The 24,148-nt window shown below is 36.1% G+C and overlaps 1 protein-coding gene across 1 annotated transcript in view; it reads right to left on the reverse strand.

Annotated features, from left to right (window-relative positions):
- Window positions 1-195: 195 nt before the first annotated feature.
- The window catches only part of EPYC (epiphycan), a 71,080-nt gene continuing 47,127 nt past the window's right edge, over window positions 196-24,148 (reverse strand). The window contains exons 2-6 of the mRNA XM_082351412.1: window positions 19,596-19,767; window positions 14,418-14,576; window positions 13,375-13,577; window positions 11,973-12,068; window positions 196-6,486 (exon numbers count right to left, since the gene is read on the reverse strand). Of these exons, the coding sequence (XP_082207538.1) occupies window positions 6,316-6,486; window positions 11,973-12,068; window positions 13,375-13,577; window positions 14,418-14,576; window positions 19,596-19,767 (801 nt within the window). The 3' untranslated portion in view covers window positions 196-6,315. The remainder of the gene's footprint in view (window positions 6,487-11,972; window positions 12,069-13,374; window positions 13,578-14,417; window positions 14,577-19,595; window positions 19,768-24,148) is intronic.

A 24,148-nucleotide genomic window follows, 5' to 3' on the forward strand; every position in this document is an offset into this window, starting at 1 on the left:
CCAGGTGCTTCACCGTCACCGTCCTGGCTAGACTGAGGCAGGGTGGGCAACGGCAGCCTTTAAATACCGGCCAGGGGCCCCGCGCGCCACCGCATCCTTGGTTGCCCCGGGAGACAGCCAATTGGGCTTGAGGTCGTTCTCCCTGGGCGTGGAGTTGGGGTTACGCCCAGAGCGAGGTTGCCCATGAACATTCGCAGGGGGCTTGTGACGCAGTTCTTGAGGGAGGTGGCGAGGGGCGGGAGGCTGGGTTTGTGCTGCCCACGTTAGGAAACGGTTGAGGCAGTTTATTTGATCCCTTAAACCACCTGGAGATGCGAGGTTGTAGAAGATGGACCTTCGTCTGAACCCAGAGGCGGGGGTTGGGGAAGAATTTGTGTATCGAAAAACAATATCCTACACCTTTGGGGCGGCCCAGGGGGTAAAGAGAAAGCCCTCGGAGTCAGAAAACTGGGCCCCACTCCTTACCTTGTGGTCTGTGCCCACTCTTCTAAATCCTAGGAGCTCTGTGTCAACGTACCTGAAACAAGACGGCAAACGTTTATTGCGTGTGCTTACTGTGCGCAGGTGGGCTCATGGCACATAATCCTCACACCTACTCAGGGAGGTAGGCATTGTTACCACATCTCATAGATTAGGAAACGAAATTAATCTACCTAAGGCAGTGGGACTGATGAATTTCAGGGCTAGTATTTAAACCTGAGCCTGTTTGACCTCAAGAGTCCAAATTGTCAATGAGATTACTATATTACACTGCCCAAGCACCTTAAATAGGACTCTGGTGATGAGTACAAGGAATCTGTATGGACAAGCAGTTTACTAATTGTAACATATGCAAAACATATGTCCGTTGATTAAACATTACCAGGATGTATACCGTGGGTTTGTACCTAAGAATGCTAGTATGCCAATTACATTTTTCCTTTTGTTAACCAGACAGTGTGGTACCTTGGGAGCCTTTATAGTATTAAGGTTAAGAATATGGGCTTTGATTTAAATAGACAAAAGCCTACCCTGAATGATACTATATGGTGGGTACAAGTCATTATACGTTTATCCAAATCTGTAGAATGTACAACATCAAGAGTGACCCCTAATGTAAACTATGGACTTTTGGTGATAATGATGTGTCAATGTAGGTTCATTATTAACAAAGGTACCACTCTCGTGGAGGATGTTTATAATGGAGGAGGCTCTGTATGAGTCGGGGGAGAGAGTGTATGAGGAATCTCTGTACCTTCTCAGTTTTGCTGTGAATCTAAAACTGCTCTAAAAAACAAGGTCTATTTAAAAGTAGAGGTGTTTCAACTTTAACTCACCAGTTAACCTCTGGAAGCCTCCAGTTCCTTACCCATACCATGAGTACAGTTAGAGTGCCTGTTCCAAAGAGTTATGTTAAGGATTAAGTAAGGTATTGATTAAAGCACTTAGCACAGGTACCCTGTGAGCACTCAGTAACTGTGAAGTATCATCATTATCATATTTACATGCTTTAGGACTTGTAAAGAAATTGATACAGTATACATAAAGATAACTCACCCTGTGCCTGATGCAAAAATAGACATCCCCATCCTTGTGTCCTTTTCTTGTCCCACTTTTGAGAGACATCAAGAAAGTGCTACCAACCTTGATCCTACAGAAAACCACTGAGTATATCTCCTTATCACCTTCCTGTGTTGAGGGGAATTGTGCAAAAATGGAACACTGCCCACTGGGAACCTGAGTCCATACAAGCTTCCATTGAATGATAGAGAAGCAAAATTAGGGGAAGCCCTGATGCTTGCAAAGGTCATTTATGCCTTCCTGCTTGAAAATTGAGAACAGTACATGGATTCTTGGTTCAGCCCTCCACCCTTTGCTGTGGGACCTATAGATTCCACAGGCATCATTCAAGTTCATTTGCTCTGTGGTTTGCTGAGGAGACAAGCCTGCTTGACTCTAAGTGCAGAATGCTGACATTTTTAGCCTCCAATGTCTCTTTTTGGATGGAGACTCACACACTTGGCCTCAGCCTCTGATCTGCTTAACTTGAAACGGAATGGTGATAATTCGGATTTATTTTTCTAAGAATATACTTGGTATATGATACTGAGTTTTAATTAAGAGCTTTAGAAATTGAACATGTTGCTTAGTGGAATTCCCATCAATTTCTTCTTTTTTTAAAAAAAGATTAACTCACAGGTAATTAAGGACATCATTTTTTTGAACAGTTGATGTGAACTTTATACCAATAATACTGGCTTTATACACTTTTTTCATGGTGAGATATATATCTTTCATATTCATCCTCCCTATTAAAAAACCATTAATGCAGGTTTGTCTTGTGCTACTCTTTCTTAAGAGAAGCAGCAAATTACAATTTATGATTATTGGTTTTTTCAATAGATTGACATTATAATACAGATTGTTCATGTACTGGTAAATCACCCAAGAAAATTAGCACCAGAACATGTTAAACACCACCGTCAGAAATGCAACTAAGAAATTTTAAAGACTTTTAAAATTGACCCATACTCTTTAAATACTGCAAAATGAATTATTTTGATTCAACATTAAAATATAACACACCGTGTTTTTATATATTGTATTCATTTATATTGCTACATAAAAAGTTCCCACAAACTTAGTTACTTAAAACAACATACATTTGTTATCTCAGAGTTTCCAAGGATCCTGGAACAGCTTAGTTGTGTCCTCTGCTCAGGGTCTTACCAGGGCTGTGGTCAAAGCATTTGGCCATTTGGGTTCTCATCCTGCAGCTCAATTCGGGAAAATCTGCTCCCAAGATTATTCATGTTCTTGGCAGATTTGTTTCCTTGTGGCTGTATAGCTGAGGGCCACACCCTTTAGCTGTGTGTTGGCTGAAGGAAGCCTTCAGGTTTCGAGGCAACCTGCAGGTCCTCGAGGACAGCAGTGGTTCTAGCGGCTGCCCACAGTTCCCTTCCATGGGCTTCCTCAGCATGGCTGCTCACCCCATCAAGCCAGCCGAGAGCATCTCCTTAGTGCTTCCTAGCACAATGAATACACACACACACACACACACACACACACACACACACACACACGTGTGTATCATAATCATGGAGCTTGACTTTTGTGACATCCATCACCTTTGCCATATCCTATTGGTTAGAAGCAAGGCCCAGGTCCTACCAGCACTCAAGGAGAGAGGGTTACACAAAGGCATGAACACCAAGAGGCAGGAAATCATTGGGGATCAACTTAGAGTCTGTTTGCCACATGTTTCAAGTCAATGCAGTAAAATATGTCCTTCATATTAACTAGTTACAACTTTATTTGGGAGATTTTAATGATATTGTTGCATTTTGAAATTCTGGTAAGTGCCATGTGACAGCATTGGTTTTGCTATGCTTTATGTTATTCAGAGCATTATGTTGTTAAGTTGAAAACACTGCAGTCTTGGTGTTGATTTTTGTGCATTTGGGTGACTTGAAAAGAATGAATCCTAACACTTGATGGCAGTAGTAACTCGTTCAAAATTCAGTCAGTGAAAGTCCTTATTTGAAAGAAACTATGTGAAGTTAGACCCTTTATAAATATATTTGATCACGAATACCTTATTTAAATTACTCCAGGTTGCCAATATTAATTATTATTTATTCTAGTGTGGTGGCATTGGGTATATTTATTAGAGTTTAGTATTTTTTGACTGGCTTTTGGAACTCAAACCTCAGCTAATTAAACTTGTAAATAAAATTCTTTAGAGAAAAGTTGGATATACCTGATACATTTGTCAGAGAAATGAAATACAACAAGTATTTCAGATTTATCTTTGTAACCAATGCATTGCTATATTGTACGAAAAATAATGTCAATAGAACTCATTTTATGCACTCTCAAAAACCTGCCTTTTTCCACCGTGAATATAATCATGTAATTTAAAACCATCTAGCAGTTCCAGAGGCTAAATACAAGGTATTAAGCCTTTCTGACTTTTTGAAAGTGAGAAAAAAGGGATTTAAAATTACTCTTTGCTTTCTCTTCATAATTTGGGAAGTTGTGGGGTTAGTTTGCAGATTGGTGAGGCATGTTGTGCATCAGGGAATACCACTGCAGTATTTTTGAAACATTTATGAATTCTCATATTATTTAAGTAAATTAGGAAGAGAAAATTAACTTTATAATGAGATAACTACAAAGACAATGTTGCTACAGCTTTAAAGAAAAGTAAGGATGTGAATTTTACACTCATAATAGTACTATGTGTAGGTATTATTTGCTATCGTCCTTTGAAAATATTACTAACCCTATAATAACTCAGGGTTTTCAGAGGATTAACACAACACATTTTAGGCCTGTCATCTGAAAAACCTTTGTATTCAGTAAGAATTACTTAGGAATTTTAAATGGAAATGTTTGCTTATAAATAGTTTTAAAGTACACTGTAATACGGGGCAATAAAATGCAGTGTCCTCCCTTTTGGAAAATAACCTGTAATATTTAGAGAAAAGTAAATGTGTGTAGCAAATTCATAAAGAAAAAAACGTTGTCATTAAAAAAAAGGATTGTATTTAATCAGGGATCAGTTTTAGAGTTTTGGAGGCTAGGATGTCCAAGATCAAAGTCTCAGCTGATTTGGTTTCTAATGGGAGCTCTCTCCCTGGCTTGCACATGGCTGACTTCTCATTATGTTCTCACATGGCTTTTCCTTAGTGCATGTGCACATACATAAACACGCACACACACACAAACACACACACAGAGTAATCTCTTTTCCTTCCTCTTCTTATAAGAGCACAAATCCCATCATGAGGGCCCTATCTCATGACCTCATCTAACCCTAATTAAACTTCCAAAGGCCCCATCTCCAAGCACCATCACATTGAGGGTTAGAGCTTCCACGTGTGAATTCTGGGGGTAAACATTCAGTTCATAACAACTTCTCTGTCCAGCCTGTACACCACTTTCTTGTATTATAAAACAGGGAAAAGTCACATTCGTAGTATTTGAGGAGGGACAGTGGGGTGGAATAGGATAGGCCTTTGGAGTCAGCCCTTAATCCAGGGCAAATTATTTAAGCTCTGTCTCTGATCTGTGACTTGGAATAGTCATTACTATCTCCAGCTCCTAAGATGTTGTGAATTAATACATGCAGAACACCTTAGTAGATGCCTGGTATGTATTTTGTGTCCGAGAATTGGCTCCTATTATAACAATGTACCTCCATGTAATGGGCTGATATGTGTTGTTCAGAATCAGTAGAGCTGTATGTGCTAATCTGACAAAAATCACCAAGAAATATTTTTAAGTGAAACAAGCAAGGTGCAGAATAGTGATTATCTTTTGTGCTTAAAAATCCATGTTTACATGTACTGATACATACATATTGGTGGTATATATATACATGTAGCAAGCGCATATACTTTTCTGTAAAAAAGGGGGAATTATTTATGTGCAAGTTTTGGTTTCTTATGGAAAACTTGATAAAAGTATGCAAGAAACCATTGACTACTTCTAAGGAGTGGAGCTTAGGGTTTGCTGCTGGAAGGAAACTCACATTTCATTGTATACTCTTTTGTTATCTTTCAATTTTTAAGCAAGTGCCTGTATTATTATCATACATTTCAGAAAGATCAACTTTTTCTAGAAGGTACTCCTCAACTTCTTCCCTACTGTGATTTTCATATCATTGTTTATGTTTTCCATTTTGTATATTTTATTTTTTTCACAGGCACAGAAATATGCCAAGTAACTAGTCAGTTTAGGAAAGGTCTAAAATGAGTTGGCAGGTCTTTAAGATGATAAAATATTTTTCAAATACTGAAGCTATGTGTATTATTGTGGTTATTTGCACATTGTGATTATAATGAATATTTTTCCACAAAGCCATTATAATTTTCAAATATTTTTATTCTTTTCTTCATTTTCTTTAATGAATTTGAAAAAAGAAACATGCTTTAGTGAAAAAAAAAGAGAAAACTTTAATTAAAAACATTTAAATCTTGGCAATATACCTAAAATGTTAATTTTTAATTTTTATTATATGATTAATTTAAAATTATAGAGAATATGAGTCCCTAAAACTTGCAAATTACATGTGATATATAAGAATATCTGTGAAATATTTTCTATCTTTTAGTTTTGCTCTTTCTGTACATCTTTTAGTTTATTCCTGATTCATCTCCTGTTTTCTTAGATTACTAAGTTGCTATCATATATTAAAACTTATAGCCGTTTTTTATGTAATTAATCTTTCAGAACACATTTTGAAATTATCATGCTGAGTTTTCTTTTGGAAGAGAGCGGTAAGAATTGTTTTGTTATAGCAGGCATCATAACGCTGACCATTATCTGAAATTAGACAAGACTCCCAATAGGCAAACGAGGTAGGCACATGTATGCTTGAGGAGTTTTGCTGAGATTGATAGGGTTTCCATCCAATCGAATATCCTCTAGTGCCTTACGAATGTAAGTCAAATTTTTAACATTGCAGAAGGTATCTTCATGCATCTCCAGAATGTTGTTATTCTAAAAAAGATTAAAATAAATGATTAGACATGATATAACATATTCTTAGTATTGATTAATAAATAGTCCATTTTGCTTCACCTTTGTTTTTACTCTTTCATTCCTCTGTCATCCAAAACTGCACGTTATGTGATTATTATACATCAAGCACTTTCTAAGCAGTGGGGATAAATCAATTAACACAATACACAAGTACGGAGCTTGTACTTCAGTAATGGGAATATACAATAAGGAGGTGAAAAAACAAATTTAAAGAAAACAAGTTATTTCCGAAAACGATGTGAACTCAGAAGAAAGGATGGTAACTGTGACAAGTTTTAAGAGGCAACAGTGGAGCTGAGCATGGAGTGACAAGGAGACATGGGCATGGAGAGAGCTGAGGCAAGAATATCCCAGGCGGAGAGAACACCAAGTTCCAATTCTGAGTAATTAGTATGGAAAGTTTAAGAATGGGAAAAAAGGGGCTTCCCTGGTGGCACAGTGGTTGAGAATCTGCCTGCCAATGCAGGGGACACGGGTTCGAGCCCTGGTCTGGGAAGATCCCACATGCCGCGGAGCAGCTGGGCCCGTGAGCCACAATTACTGAGCCTGCACGTCTGGAGCCTGTGCTCCCAACAAGAGAGGCCGCAATAGTGAGAGGCCCGCGCACCGCGATGAAGAGTGGCCCCCACTTGCCGCAACTGGAGAAAGCCCTCGAACAGAAACGAAGACCCAACACAGCCATTAATTAATTAATTAATTAATTAATTAAAAAAGAAATCAAAGCCTGAATTAAAAAAAAAAAAAGAATGGGAAAAAAGTCAACATAGCTGAAGTGAAGTGAGGGAGAGAGTGAGCAAATATCAGAAAGATATAGATCTGGGCAGGGCCCAGAACTAGATTCTTTAAAATAGCTTTATTGAATACACTTCACATACCATAAAATTCACCCATGTTAAGTGTACAATTCAATGGTTTTCAGTATAGTCACAGACTTGTATAAGGATCACCACAGTTTAATTTCAGAGCATTTTAAACATCCCCCAAAGAAACCCCATAGATATTAGAAATAACTCCCCATTTTCCCCAACCTCTAGCCCCTGACAATTTCTAAACTACTTTCTGTTTCTATGGATTTTCCTATTCTAGACATTTCACAAAGGGAATCAAACAATATATCATCTTTTGTGACTGGGTTCTTCCTCTCAGAATTGTATTTTCAAGATTCATACATGCTGCAGCATGTATCAGTACTTTTTCTTTTATTGTTCAATAATATTCTGCTCTATGGATATGCCACATTTTTGTTTATCCATTTATCAGATAATGGGAATTTGGATTGTTTCCACTTTTTGGCTCTCATGCATAATGCTTCTATGAACGTTTGTGTACAAATTTTGTGTGGACATATGTTTTCAGTTCTCTTTCATATGTACGTAGGAGTTGAATTGCTGGGTGATATGATAACTCTATGTTTAATATTCTGAGGAAGTATTAAATTGCTTTTTAAAATAGCTGCACTCTTTTACACCTCTACGAGCAATGTATGAGGGTTCCATTTTTCTCTGCATCCTAATCAACACTTGTAATTGTCTGTCTCTTTTATTTTAGCCAACCAAGTGGGTGTGAAGTGGTATCCCATTGTGGTTTAGTTCATTGCTAGCATAGAAGTACAATTGATATTTTATGTTGATTTTATAACCTTCTACATTGCTGAACTCATTTATTAGTTCAAATAATTTAATAAGTTACTTGTGAGTTTCTATATAAAACATTTGTAGATCAATTTGGGGGGTATTTCCATCTTAATATTAAGACTTCCAAACCATGAATATGGGGATATCTTTCCTTTATTTAGCTCTCTTTCTCCCCAGGTTTATTGAGGTATCTTTGACAAATAAAACTGTAGATATTTAAGGTGTACAGCATTATGTTTTGATTTATGTATACATTGTGAAATGGTTACCACAATCAAGCTAATTAACATTTCCATCACCTTACATAGTTACCTTTTGTGTATGTGTCTGGTGAGAACACTAGAGATCTACTCTCAACAAATTCCAAGTATACAGTATAGTGTTATTAACTACAGTCACCATACTGTATGTTACACCTCCAGAACTTATTTATCATGAATAACTAAAACTTTATACCCTTTGACCAATGTCTCCCTATATCCCCCACTCCCCAGTCCCTGGTAACCACCATTCTATGAGCTTGACTTTTTTAGATTTTACACATGGGAGAGATCATATAATATTTTTCTTTCTATAGCTGACTTATTTCACTTATTTCTCCAGATTCATCCATGTTATTGCAAATGGCAGGATTTCCTTCTTTTCTAAGGCTTAATAATATTCCATTGTATACATAGACCACAATTTCTTTATCCATTCATCCATTGACAGACATTTAGGTTGTTTCCATATCTTGGCTATTGTGAAAAGTGACACCATGAACATGGAAGTGCAGATAACTTCAAGATACTTATTTCTTTTCCCTTGGACATATACCCAGAAGTGGGATTGTTGAATCATATGGTAGTTCTGTTTTTAATTTTTTTTGAAGAAACATCATACTGTTTCCTGTATCTGTATCACCTTACATTCCCACCAACAATGTACAAAGGTTACCTTTTCTCCACATCCTTGCCAACACTTAACTTTGGTCTTTTTGATAATAGCCCTTCTAACAGGTGTGAGGTGACATCTCTTTGTGGTTTTGATTTGCATTTTCCTGATGATTAGTCTTGTTGAGCTCCTTTTCACATACTTATTGGCCATTTGTACGTCTTCTTTAGAGAAATGTCTAATCAACTCCTTTGCCAATATTTTAATTAGCTTATTTGTTTTTTCCTATTGAGTTGTTTGAGTTCTGTATATATTTTGGATATTAACCCCTTCTCAAATGTATGATTTGCAAATATTTTCTCCCATTCCGTAGGTTATCTCTTCTCCCTGTTAATTGTTTCCTTTGCTGTGCAGAAGTCTTTCAACAATATGTCGTAGTTTTCAGTATACAAATTTTGCATTCTTTTATTAATATTATTCTTAGGTAATTTATTATTTTGTGACTGTTATAAATAAGCTTGTTTTCTTAATTTTATTTTCAGATTTTTCATTTCTAGTATATACATAAACATTAATATTTATATATTGATTTTGTAAACTGTCGTATTGCTGAACTAATTTATTAGATTTCTACTCTGATCCATGGCTTATTAATGAAGGTGTTGTTTAATATCTACATATTTGTGAATTTCCTGTTTTCTTTGTTGTTGATTTTTATTTTAATTTCATTGTAATCAGAAAAATACTTTGTATGATTTCAATTCTTTTCAGTTTGTTGAGGCCTGTTTTGTGGCTTAGTATATTGTATATCCTGGAGATGTTCCTTGTCACTTGAGAAGAATGTATATTTGCTGTTGTTGGGTTGAATGTTATATAGATGACTGTTAGGGCTAGTTGGTATATAATGTTGCTCAAGTCTTGTATTTCTTAGTTGATCTTATGGCTAGTTGTTCTATCCACTATTAAAAGTGGAGCATTGAGGAATCCAATTATTACTGTTGAATTGTCTATTTCCCCCTTTAATTCCGAGAGTGTAGTCTTTATAACTTCTGAGGCTCTGTTGTTAGGTGCATATGTGTTTATAAGCATTACATCTTTTTGATGGATTGACTCTCTATTATTACAAAGTGCCCATGAGGAATAATACAGATTTAGTGCCTATGCACTGTACTATTTTCTTTGCTAGGTAGTAGATACACATTGTTAATAATTATCATGCCTCACCTTTAAGTGATACTTATCATGTATCAGTAAATGCAGTACCCACTTTATAAACTAAACCTGAGATGCAGGCAGGTTTAGATATTTGTCCAATCATTAAATAGTGTCAAGTAGAATTTCAGCCCAGGGAATCTGATTTTGCCAGAGTTGTCATTCTTAATTACTATACCATATGTTGAAAAACATTTTTCAAATGAATCAAAAAAGGAGATTTCTATATGAGCATTAAAAATGAATATAAAATGAAGATAATTTAAATTAAAAACAGCTTTATACTGGATATTGGTGAGGTGATTGTGAAAGAGAAATATTTTAAAAGGTTCACTTAAGGCCTTTTTAAACCTTAGAATAGGGACTGTAAAGCCAATTACTTCAAAAAAATCTTATATTGTATATACAAGCACATTCAGTTTAAATATAACATCAGAGACCTGGTTACTCTCTAGAGGTCAATATCATCAAAGACAATAATAATAAAATTTAATTCAGAATTGGAAAAAAAATTCCAAAATTTCCCTGAGGATGCCCTTGAAAATCCTCTTCCAATCCTAAACAAGGCAAGAAATCCTCATATTTATAGAAATTCACCCCCAGAAAAAGAGAGACCAAGAGAGAGCCATAGAGAAACAGGATGAGCACCAGAAAGGGAATACACATTAAAAAAGTTAACACAGCCAGAAAAACTCTCAAAAGTGACAGACTCGTAGACAAGACTCATAGACAGATATTCACAAAAAGACACCAAAAAGAAGTATGGAAAGATATAAATAGGAATAAAAGAAAATTCACAGAGGTAAATAATTACAGGATCCACAGAGAAAAAAAGAATCAGACTTGCTCTCACATAGCAAAATCACTTCTTGTGATGGTCTATACTTTTTTTTTGCTAAAAGATTGTAATATTACACCATGATATCGTGTCTTTGAGCACATAATGGTTGTGTTCCCTACAGATTTATTCCACAGATGAAATTATTACATTGATTACAGCTGTAGAACAAAAGTTACTCATATCTGAAATAAATAATTTATCTTTCTTTTTTTCAACAACCAAAACCATTTGTTTTAATTGATCATATTTTTAATATATTTAGAAAATATTAAATCATAACATTTTGAAAATGTGTTTTCACTCATTATTTCAGAGATAAAATGTAGCTTAAAGGGATTTAAAATAATGCAAGCTTTCAAATATGTTGGTTTAGAAAAAACTGCATTTTCTTAATCCAGAGAGATGGAAGTCTGTCATCTCTCAGCAGATAGGAATGCCCTAGGATTGAATCTTCCTCCGTACATGGAACCTAAAATCAAGAGCTAAAACTGACATTTTTTTTCCCCCTGAAAGCTAGAAATCAAATTAGATTTTTCTTTCCCTCTTTCTTCTCTTCCACTTCTAATCTTTACACATTTCTTCAGCAGATGAAGCTCTCATTTTTTTTAAAGAAGCTTTGTATGTCAAAAAGATGCATTATGACTTGACAAAGAATGAAAATAAAGACTAAAGTTATCAGAAATAAATCAGTAGAGATAAGAGTCATGAATGTATAATTACCTTGTACTCAGATTGAGAGAGAGAATGAATTAAAGACAGGAGAAAAATAAAAGAAAAATTGTCACAATGTATCAACATGCCATTATAAACAGCTTTTGCATCCCATCCTGTTTGCTTCTGTTTTCCATGGAGGTGTTGGGGATAACTTACTAGTAGAAGCCTACCTGGAGGTGAAGGGCCCGTAGATTTTCTGGGAGTGGCAGAGGGATGTGTTCCAAGTTGTTATCGGAGAGGTAGAGATGATGGAGATCATACATATCCTGTAAACATTCCAAATGTAGGGTCTTAATAAAAATTAGTGGTGCTACAGTTGTATTTTTCATTCCCTGTCTGTGAAACTATTTGTGAAATAATACATGCCTGTTCAGGTCTTGTTTTGTAAAACTGAGGGAAATTAGTTTTCTATGTTACTGGACAATTCAAATGAGTTTTGGAAGAACTGAAAGCAAACAAATATCTCTCGATGCAAATGAAACGTGTTTCTCAATCTCTAGGCAGAAGCTTTCTTTGCCCACTCTAACTTTCTCTATTTAAGCAAGGCAGCGACTTCCCACATAAGACACTCTGCAATAGGATTTTGAGGATTTTGGTGAGACGTAGCAAGAATTTCCTTCATGTTACAGGAATGGAGAAATGAAAAGTTCTCCCCAACAAAATCCTGCTCGCTCCAGCTCAAGTACCAGGTAAAGGGCAGCCTAGCAAGACAGAATAAGTTTAGACAATAACAGGTCTACTCTAGCCAAACATCACAGGACAAACTGTGACTCACTACCGCCCATGCCAACAAAATCTGAGTGGAGAGACTAGATTTCGACCTTTGCCAGGCTCTAATGAGGTGCCCTAACTTCCTTGCCCACCCGGGTGGTGTCACAGGAGGGCTAGTGGAGAGACAGGGTTTCCACCATTGCTCAGGGCTAACGGGTCCACACAACCCCCTGTAGCCTCCATGGAAGTAATGTGATGTCCCTTCAAACAGTAGTTTAAATTTATTTGTTCAACATATGTTTAGAGGAGCAGCTTGAATGGAGAAAGAGTGGGTAAGAAAGCCAATCTGGTTACTATTCTCAGACTCTGTGCCATTATTCCAAGCAAGTCACTCTAACCCCAAACTTGTTTCCTTCACTTAAAAAACAAAATGCATAAGATTAACTGAATCCATTCTCCTTACAAAAATAATTTAGAAGGCTTCTACCCTCAAAGGCAACACCCACAGTCTGTGCAACTAGTTGTCCTTCCAACTACATAAGATACTCTTGTTAAGCGGCGTTTTTGGTAAATACAATTCATCCAGCTTACAGCATTTCCAGGTGCAATTTATAGACTGGTGCTCCAGATAGCCACGCACTTCTTATTCCAGCTCTGCTTTCTGTTCTTGGTGTTTGAGCAGCCTCAGAATGTACCAGAACACAGTATTTCCCCAAAGCATGATACATAGTGTTGTAAAGTTTATTTTAGGAGTTAAAAGTCTCATCAAATTGAATCCCTTTGTGGAAATAAAAAGGCTAGTCATTGATAGCAAAGGGAATGGGAAGATGAAAGTCTTTCATATTCAAACTTAAAACTCACTTTAAATGCTTCTTGCTTTATTCCTTTCCTTCCAAGTCTATTGTTGCTAATATCAATATATGTCAAAGTGGTTGGCAATTCTGGGAGCTGCCTTATCTTGTTGTCACGCAGGACAAGCTCTCGGAGTTGAGGCAGCTTTCTGAATGCATCTTCATCAATCTCAGATATTAAATTTGATGTCAGATCAATCCTTCTTAGATCACCTGGAAAAAAGGATGAGGGAAGTAGTTAAATATTCTTGAATATGTTTTGCTCACATAAAAATAGGAATATAAATTTTCCCATATACAAGCAAATATAAATATGAATTTAATTAGCAATGGACAATTAATGAAACAATTATTTCTAACAACTTTATAAAAATTTAATTGTTTTCCCCAAATACTATTCATATTTATGCACTTGTAAGAAAGTGTAAATTTAGCAAAGAAACTGACTCATTATATTTAACTGGTCTTTTCCCTGTATTCTTCATAAACTTTGTCTGGATTTTCTATTTAAAACATTTTTCTCATTCATGGCAGATTGTTGTATTTTCTAATAGTAATAGATGCATTAGCATTAAAATACAAAGGCATTAAAAAGAAACTTTCAAATGATTAAAACACTTAATGAAGACAAGTACCAAAATTCTTCAAAGTTGACAACAATTATAAAGTCAGATTTAGGTTTGCATTCATCAACCATAAAGCAATTGTGCTTTACTTGAAGTCTATTCAAACAAGCCAGATCCTAGTAAATATATGACCATGACTTTCTACTCTTATTGTTACAACATGATAATGAGTTTTAACCTATAAAATAGAATTATTTGTGATTTTTCTTTAGTTGAAAATAGTTTGAGAATATCAACAACTATATAGGTTCATAACAACCTTTAATTATTCATCATTTTTTCTTATAAAACAAACCTTCAAACGTAAAAATAATTGATTTGAGTCATATTTGGATATTCAAGTTTCATTTTCAGTACCAACATTTCACAGTGCAAACATTTTAGGAAAAGTCTGTAAAGAGAAGGATATTAGTGCCATCATCCTTACTTAGGCTTGCAAAATCATTTCTGTTGATCTTTTTAATTCTGTTAAAGCGGGAATAGAAATAAGCAGTGTTCTTGGGCAGCGGAGGAATAGCATCAAGTTCATGGTCATCACAGTATACAGTGGTACTTATACAAGTACACAGAAGGCAGGTTGGAAAGTCTAAAAGAAAGAGGCAAACAATATATGTAAGCAACAAAAGCAATTTCTAACAAATTATGTGATTACAAATATTTATTAAACAAGATTCGAGTCTCATACAGACTATTCTGGCATATTTAATATTTTCTCATATAGTTTTCTTTAAATGGAATATTAAAGTCAAATATACCAACTAAGGCTACCCCAATAATTAGTATATTCTTTGTAATGCTTTAAAATTTTATTTTAAATTACTGAGTGAATATTGCATGGTTATTGCTCTTATATTTACTGGAAATTCTATTTTCAAATGTAAATATTAAGATTATGGTTTTTATAAATTTAAAACATCACATATAATATTTTTATTAGGTCTTTCATTCAATATTTAAACAACCCACTGAAACAAAATCAAGAAGAAGATAGGGCAATAATCATTAATGTTAATTCACTCAATGTGCATTTATTAAATCTTTTCTTTGTAAGTGGCACTGTGCTAGCTGATGAAACAGTGGTGAGCCAAAGAGACAGTTCTGTTTTATAATCTGCTATATAAGACGAATGTTAATCACACAAATAAATAAAATGATGACTGTGGTAAATGTCAAGAAATACCATAGGAGCATAAACTACAAGAATTTGATTCAGTCTGAGAGTCATCGTTTTCTGAGGAGGTGATAATTGAGTTGAAATCTGCAGGAAGAGCAAGACTTGATTATGCAGGTGAGCGGGAAGAGCATTCAGGCAGAGGAAGCAGCAGGTGCCAAGTCCCTTCACTTTGGAGGAACCAAAAGGTGGTCCCTGTAGCTACAGCACAGCGAGCATTGCAATGTTTAAGACATAACACACACGGGCCTTATAGGCTGTGTTACAGGTTTTGTTCCTTATCCTAAGGATGGGCAGGGGTATTACATGATCAGATTTGCATGTTAAGATGTCACGCTGATTGAAGGTAAGCTGGAAGACTGAGGGAGGGCCAGCAGGCAGAGAGGAGATGAGTTATCTAGATAAAAGATGATGGTTGCTTGGCTAGGGTAATGGTGATAGAAAAGACAACAGATCCAAAATAGTTGTCAGGCTGGATTATATCTCCATTTATTAATCTAATTGTTTTCTATCACCCCCGTACATACACACTCCTACCCGTCCTTCACTGTCTGTTTATTGGTCATGTAGAGGACAGTGAGCTTCAAGGGAGATAGAGAAGCAATGGCCAGAAGAAAAGAAGGACAATAGGATGGACGATGGAGGCCAAGTGGAGAGATAGTTTGAAGGAATAGGGAATAGAAAATAATCTAAGCCTCCTGAGATGTCAGTTAAGGACTGAAAAATGTCTCTTGGATTAGTTACTGTGGGGATTATAGGAAACTTCAGTAAACACTGTGGAGTGATGAGGCTGGAAGCTGGATTACAGCCACTGAAGGAGGAAGTTAGAGGTGAGGAAATAGTTACAGCACATACAAACAATGCTATTGAGATGTTTGACTGTAAAGAAAAAGGAAAGAAAGATGGTGATAACTGTAAGAAGACATATTTGTGGTGTGTATGATGAGGAAATGGACTAAAGTGGGAGAGATTTGAAGAAAAGAATCCAGAGGAAGAGAGACTGAATATAAAAAGGATCCTGAGAGGGCAGCAGGAAATGGGACTAAAAAAAAAATGGGAAGAATGAAGATTTCAGTTTAATTTAAAATCTGTGGTGTGAAGGACGCATCTGTGAAACCAAGGTTCCTAGCTCAATCCTTGTATGTATCATTTAGTTCATTGAGAGAAAGTTTGTTCTATAATTTGTCAGTTTTCCTAGTTGTTTCTGGTCACTAGTCATACCCTGGAAAAATTATGAATTAACTTAATGTAATTCTACCACCGTTACTGGAAAAAGAGTGCAAAATTCTGATAATAAATCATAGGTGTAGTAGGGGAAAAAAAACACAATCGAAAGAATTTACATCACACATGTGGGAGGACAGACTGTTCCTCTGTTGTAATAGGAGGAGGTGCATGGATGTAGATGTAGGTAAATTATACGTCTGCAAACAGAAAGACCAAAGAACTGCTGACCGGAAGACAGCATTTTCTTTGTGAAGGAGGCGGCTAAGCTCTCTGATGAGTTTGAGGAGTTTAGGGAGGAGGAGAAAAAAGTTGTGAGACATGAGATGGATGGGGAAAGTGAACTAGCCATGAGAGATAGAAGAAGAAAGTGATGGAAGACTTTCTTGGGATTGCTCAGTGTCAATTCATCCCCATTTAGCTGAGACTTTGCTAGTTTTAGCACTGGAAGCCCCCGGTCTTGGGATCCCTTCACTCCCAGGCAAATCGGGACATTTGGTTGCCTTCGTTGAAGGAGCCATTCGTGGCTTGAAATCAAGAACTAGTAATGCACCTACTAAGGTCTTATTACTGTTGTTAAATAGAAAAATCACTTATAATAACAGCTTCAGGAATGAAAACTATTTTAGGAATGGATTTAAGAGAGAGCTATGAAATACTTAATACTTGCTAATTTCTCTAATCACTGTAAATGAATATTTGCTACTTATCACAGTTTTTAGAAAGTAAAGCATTTTGTTCTTCTATATATTCATGGTCATGCTAGTTTAATAATCACTTAGGGTAATTATATATAGTCACACCAGTTATTATTTAATTCTAGTTTTTTCCACTCATAACTCAAGCCTACTTTATGTGGCTTCAGAATACTATTTCTAGAAATTGGTATTCATAGTAACAAATAATATTTTGATTTTTAATATTTAAATATTTCCAAACTATTTGCCTTTGATAAATTTATAAGATTTAAATTTAATTTTAAGGTTTAGAATTTCGAGCGATGCTTCCTCTTTGGAAAGTAAAATGTGAATTAAAATTTTAACTTCATTGCTTATTCTCAGACTCCTTTAGAGACAAAAATTTTTTTAAGTCATACTTTTTCTTATATTGTTTCAAAACTGATATTATTGAGCCATAAGTTTTACTAAAGCTTTTAAAAAGATTGGACATTCTGCTCTTCTATTGTTCCTGGCTCATCAGGTAGTGATGCCAGATCAGTCAACTTTTGAAAGATCTGAAATTACTTAAAAGTAAGTAATGTTCTAGAGATATTTAATTTCCCTATTTTGAGGACTTTCTGCTGGATACGCACATTTCCTTCTCACTGTGTGTGTATCTCCCTGTTTCTGCCTGTAGCGTGTTCTGCTACCTCATAGAAAGTTGACTATGTGGAAAGAATATGGTGTCTTCATTAAAGACAGGATTTAGTGGCCTCTATTTTCATTCCAGCACCCCTACGTACCACTTCCATGACCTTGGACAACTTTTATAGTATTTTGGAATTTTAGTTTTCCTATTTATAAAGTGAAGATAATAGTAACTAGTACTTACTTAGTGTTGTTATATCTCTTCAAAGAGCTAATGTACATAAAACACTTTAGTGGCTGGCGTATAGCATTTCACAAAAGACAACTTTTTTACACTACTTATTGGTGAACAGTTAAAAACTCACAGAAGCAGAGGGTAGATCGGTGGTTACCAGGGACTGCAAGGAGGAGGAAAGAGAGCTGTTCAACAGGTGTAAAGTTTCAGTTATGTAAGATGAATTAAGTTCTAGACATTTGCTTATAACACAGTGCCTATAGTTAACAATGCTGTATTGCACACTGAAAAGTTTGTTGAGAGTAAACAAAAAAGATATACTCTCCTATCAAGAATAGAGTATTGAGAATAACTAACATTTATGATGTTTACTGTGGGCCAGGCACTAACTTCACTCAATTAATCCTTACAACAACTCTATGAGGTAAGATCTATTATTTATTATCCCATTTTTTAGATGAGGAAACAAAGGCCAAAAAATATTGAATGCTTTGCTCAAGATTGTATATCTAGCAAAGTCTCAAAGCTGGGATTTGAATGCTCTCTCCTGTCTTCTGTTCTCTCAGTGTGTTCTGTACAAACTTTTCTTATATTACCTATAACACATTACTGTCTCTAAGTTGGTTTACATGTCTGTCTCTCTGTACTAGACACAAATATCTGTGAAAACAGTAGTCATTTTAAGATAAGTCTTGTGTCTCCAGAATTTATAGTACAGAGACTCTTGATACTAACTAAACCTTTGCAATGGGAACTCTATACCCCCTCACAACACCATTCTCCGTGTGTGTAAAAGTGTTCTGGTGTGAGCCCACTTGAACAGCCCCCAGGGTTGACACTGACAAATTCTAACATGAAATACCGACAAATCATAGAATCAGCTTCAGCACCAGGAATTCCTTCTCATGACCTAAATAAAAGGCCATGGTTTACATCAACTTCAGGCCCTACGAGATGGAGTCCAATGCTATGAAATACTTTCTTCTCTTTTCCTTTTCCTGCTGCTTCCCAGGACTGAGTGAAAAGAAGCCTGTTTTCCAATAAGTACACAGACAAGAATCAGAACAGGCTTGCTTCAAACCCAGTGTGTGAACCTAATATCTATGTGATCTCTGGAAAGTTCCTACGCTTTCTGAGCTAGTTTCCTTGGTAATAATGAAAAAAATTAATACTAATACCTTCACAAGGAGGTTGCAATAGTCAAACGAGATAATGTGAAGAGCTGAGCATTATGGCCCACAGAAAGCATGTGCTCAATCAATGTAAAATATCATTACTATCATCACCATCATCATCATCGGCATCCATCATCACTTGATCTCCTTGAACTGCTGGGGCCTGATCTCTCAGACACAGATTCTGATCTTGCTGATAGTGTATAATTTGTTCTAGAAATGCGTTCCTCTACAAAGCTTTCTGAGTAATGATGCCAGACAAGTATTTTGACCCCAAATCTTTGGTTATTTGATCACGTCCATCGTGCCAAAGCGGAATTATTAAAACAACTTTATATTTTAATACAAAATACATGTATATCTCCTGCTTCAAACCTAGCCTATAACAAAGTTTTCTCCTTGGGTCATGGGGGCTCCCTGCAGAGTTGGAGCTTGGCAGTTTTGAGGAATGAACAAGTGGACTTCATTACAATCCAGCTTTGATGGACCTGACCTTCATTGGTGTGTGGGCCCAGAACCCCAGGGAATTCAGGCTCCTGTGGAGAAGAGCCATCAATCAGCCTGGGGGTGGACTCCTCTTCCTCTTCCTCTACAGCCTCCTTTGGCTGTGGTGGCGGGGTGAGGAGCTCTCTGTTCCCCGAAGGTATCACTGTCGCTATTTCAATCTGAAAAAGCAGCAGAATTTCATCAGGCAACCTTCTCAATCACCCTCTGTGGCAGTTAACACAAATTTAAAATGTATCCATCTTTGCCGCAAGAGGTCGCTGGTGTTCTGAAGTTGAACAGGGTGGGCCGCCTGCTTGCCTGGGAAGGTACATGCGGTTCCAGTTACTGTTATTGTTTTCAATTAATTTTGTTTCTCAAATCTTAGTAATAGTTTCCAATGCCTTTTTAATTTTGGTCTTACTGCTCTTTACAACATTAAAAATAACCTCGTTTATTGTTTTCTAAATACCTAGCATTCCAAGAATACGTTATTGTTGTGAAAGATTCAAATTAATCCAGAAGTGTGCAGAGTAAAATCCAAAGTCCCCTTCATCCTGCAGCCCCAGTTCTACTCCTCTTGTAGACAATAACCAATAAGAAATCGATGTGTGTTTTCAAGTCCTTTTAATCCTTGGTTTTCTAGATTCAAATATTCTGTTCCTTTACAATGACTTACACTTCCACCAATTGCATTTTTAGTGAAAAGTATCCTTTGTACTAAAATAAAATATATGGACACAAGAAAACTACATGATTTGATTATGGAATGCTATTTCTCATATATTTTCACTATTCTTTGAATAACAAATATTACCAATAATATTTGGGTATTAAAATTGACCTTTTTGAGAGCTTTGACAATAGGAGGCACTTTTATAAAATTTAAAAAGCTTCTCAAAGATTTTTTTCATGGCTTCTATTTTAGATTACACTTGCACTTACACTCTTCTTACTTGCGTATTTTATGTAGTGAGTTGTTGCTTCTAAGAACAGCTTGCATTTAAAACAACCCATTACTCTCAACTTTCTTCCCTTATCTCAATGTCTGTTCCTTTGTATCCCTTAGTAAATCCCTACCTCCCTACCCTACATTCCTGCCGACCTTGTAACTTTGGGCAGGAAATCTGTTCAAGACAATTGGTTATCAACATGTAGGAACCACTCTTTGAGGCCTAGTTTTTTCATGGCATCCCAGAAATTCCAAATTCTCCCTGCCTCCTGATTCTTTCCATCCTTCTTTATTTGCTTTCATTAAAAAAGAAAAACACACAAATTACTTTCTAACTTATTTAATGTCAAAATGGTATGCAAGCTATTACTTTCATGTGTAAAATAAGTACATAATTAGGCTAGATATTTTCTGAATATTTTAGATAGATGTTTCAGTTAACCATAAAATTTTAAGATAGTCTTATGATTTAATGTCACTTTTATACACTTGAATACATTCCTTCACAAATGAAAATTATCCTTTTAAGGAACGCTAAATTTTTTTTGTCAGTTTACTTTTCTGGATGTGTCTCCTTCTATATTTCTGTAGTTTCTCCATTTCAGCCCTTCCTACATTGTATGGGATTGATTCCATCAGGTTTCTGCCAACCCAAGCCTACTTGATGGTACGCTTTGAGTTATGTCTTTTATCTTTGTACCTCAAGGCTATAGCATAGTAGGTGATCAACAAGTACTTACTGAATATAATAAAAAAATTTTGCTTGTCCAAAATAAATCTAATTCACAGCTCTATGCTTAATTTTAGAGATTTTGCTGAGAAAAAATCAACGAATGTATTAATGCGTTGAAAGCAAACCAAAAGCAAATTACAGTGTATTTGGTGCATTAGGAAGCCATACATGAAGATATTATAAAACGTGTCTAGAAATCTCTGCTTGAGAAGATTGGGCACACTTCCCTAAACAGAGAAACATACGGTTTCCATCTGCAGGGTCGGAAGGAGGCAGATTCAGAAGGAATGGATTTGCAGAGAGACCAAAAAGGAGGCTCTGGGAAGAGCGGAAATTGAGACAGATCTTTCATGGAATGGAGGCAGCCTAAAGGGAGAAACACATTCCAGACACGTTGCCTTGAATCTTTAGCTTTGTAGAAAAATGTTTGCACATACTTTTTACAGATAATTGTTTTTCCACTGATTTGATGTGAAGCTGTAAGGTCTCACTTGTCATTCAATATAATGAGGCAAAATAACTTTTGTGTTTATCAAAAACTGTTTTGTTCATGCTTACTTGCTAATAAAATGTGAATGTTGAATAAATTTTAAGACCAAAGAAAAGGAATGTTTTTTCAGTTCAGCAGAATTACAGAACTATAGCCTCAAAGTACTGTGTCTGGAGAGCCTTTTGCATTGCAGACACCATTTATTCTCACCATTGAATAGAAGTGAGTTAGGTTTCTGTCGTCTTTTCCTCTTTAACAATTTTCATACTGTGATGTGAAGCTGTGAGGCAATGCACACAGAGAAATGAGGCCAGGGAAACGTGACCACCTGGCTCTCTGTGTGGCAGACTTTTATGCTTATGCTGCAGAAACCTAAATTTGGGAATAAACACAAATGGCCAGAAAATATCCCTGCCCCCCTTTCTCAGGCTACAATTGGTAACACTGAAATGCAAACATATTTGAGCCTCTGATATAAATATTCATTCTTTTGGAGTTTTTCTCCACTCTTTTTCATTTTGCCTCCTTATTTTACTCTGACTTGCTCCCTACTGAATTGACTTTTTGATCTAATCATTATATTTCCCTAAAGTTTAAAAACACAATACAAGGTCACTCCCACATGTGACCTTGAGCTTAGTTATCACTGCACTTGCTTATCTTCTTGACCCAGTACCAGCAGGGTACATCTTTGAGTTGATTGTCATCTCATTCTATTCTCTTGTTTACTGTCCTTTACATGACTGATGCCATGGTCGACTGTGTTTAGAAGCACCTTCCGTGTCCACGAGAGAGGTATATCTCTACCAGGGATGGCAAATGCATAGCCCATAGACAGTGACCTGGGTAGAGTGACGTCTCAGCAGACGTCAGGCTGGAGAGATAATAGTGCCAAGAGGAGTCCTCCACCCTGCCTCAGCCTCCACACCCAGCACAGACTTGACTCCACAGAAGCAACCCAGCACCTCAGTGCGAGCTCAGGAAACTCAGGGCTGAAACGACCCTGAGGTGTCTTCGAAGAAGTTTCTGCTCCTGGAGAAATAAGGAATCTCAGTAGAAAGTGAGTCAGTTACAGTTTTTTGTACCAGATGATGTGTACTCAGACTTCTACCGGCAATATTTATATTGTTATTAATAATACTGCAAAAGATTTGAGACTTTTACTCCCCAATAGTCAGCAACGTTGCCCATAGAAGAATCTTCCTATAAAAGTACTCAGCACCATTTTAAGTGACAATAACATAAAGGGGGGAGGGATAAATTGGGAGATGGGGATTGACATATACACACTATATATAATAGATAACTAATAAGGACCTACTATATAGCACAGGGAACTCTACTCAATACTCTGTAATGACCTATATGGGAAAAGAATCTAAAAAAGAGTAGATATATGTATATGTATAACTGATTCACTTTGCTGGACACCTGAAATGAACACAACATTGTAAATCAACTCTACTCCAATAAAAATTAACTTAAAAAAACAAAAAACAAATTTCAATCAAATCTCCATTTGTCCCTTAGCAAAAAGCACATATAAATGATCCATACAGCCATATTAAGCATATTACTACCGTTAAGCCTACTTATTTATCTTAATTTCAGAGGAAAAATATGAAAAATTAGTATGTTCAGAAACAGCAGTCACACTTCTTCCTAATTGTCTCATTCACCGCTGATTCCTTCAGTAGAGACCGCTTGTTGACCATGCCGCTCACACCTGTTCAGAACACTCACAAACCATTTGCTGCTGTTGAACATTGTGTTTGAATTAATAAAAACTAATGTATTTTGTTTTTTGATATTTTAATATTTTTTCATCTCTGCGCTTAATCTGCACTAACTTTCCAATGAGGAACTCAATGAAAATGTAATATATGTGTGATGGAAAGAATGCTATGAAAGAATTTGTTACTCAGATTTGATTCCTATCTTTATGAATGAGTGAAAGGATCACTAAATGAATAAGTGAATTTGTAAATGATGGAAGGTTCACCAGTCTTTATAATTGTCTAATCAACCAGACTGAATGTCTGTGCCAAACATTACACTTAAGTTATGATCAACTGTCCATTTTACCCATCATTAATATTTTCTAAACATCTATAAATACCATTGTTTTTTTCTCCCTGTCTATTACCATCACCATAATCTAAGTTACTTTGTTCTCTTGCCTGAAATACAGTCATAGTCTACTTACAGGAAGTTGGGATCTCCTCTACTATATATTCAACCTTCAGTGAGAATGAACTCTTAAAAATACAAAATTGATCATGTCTACCCCTGTTTGAAAGCCTTCAGTGGCTTTTTATTGCTCTTGATAACCAACAGAACAATGGCCTTGAAGAAGCACTGCAACATATTGATTATGAGGAAGGATCC

The sequence above is a fragment of the Balaenoptera borealis genome (assembly GCF_965194805.1).
Source record: "Balaenoptera borealis genome assembly, chromosome: 13".
Classification (NCBI taxonomy): Eukaryota; Metazoa; Chordata; class Mammalia; order Artiodactyla; family Balaenopteridae; genus Balaenoptera; species Balaenoptera borealis.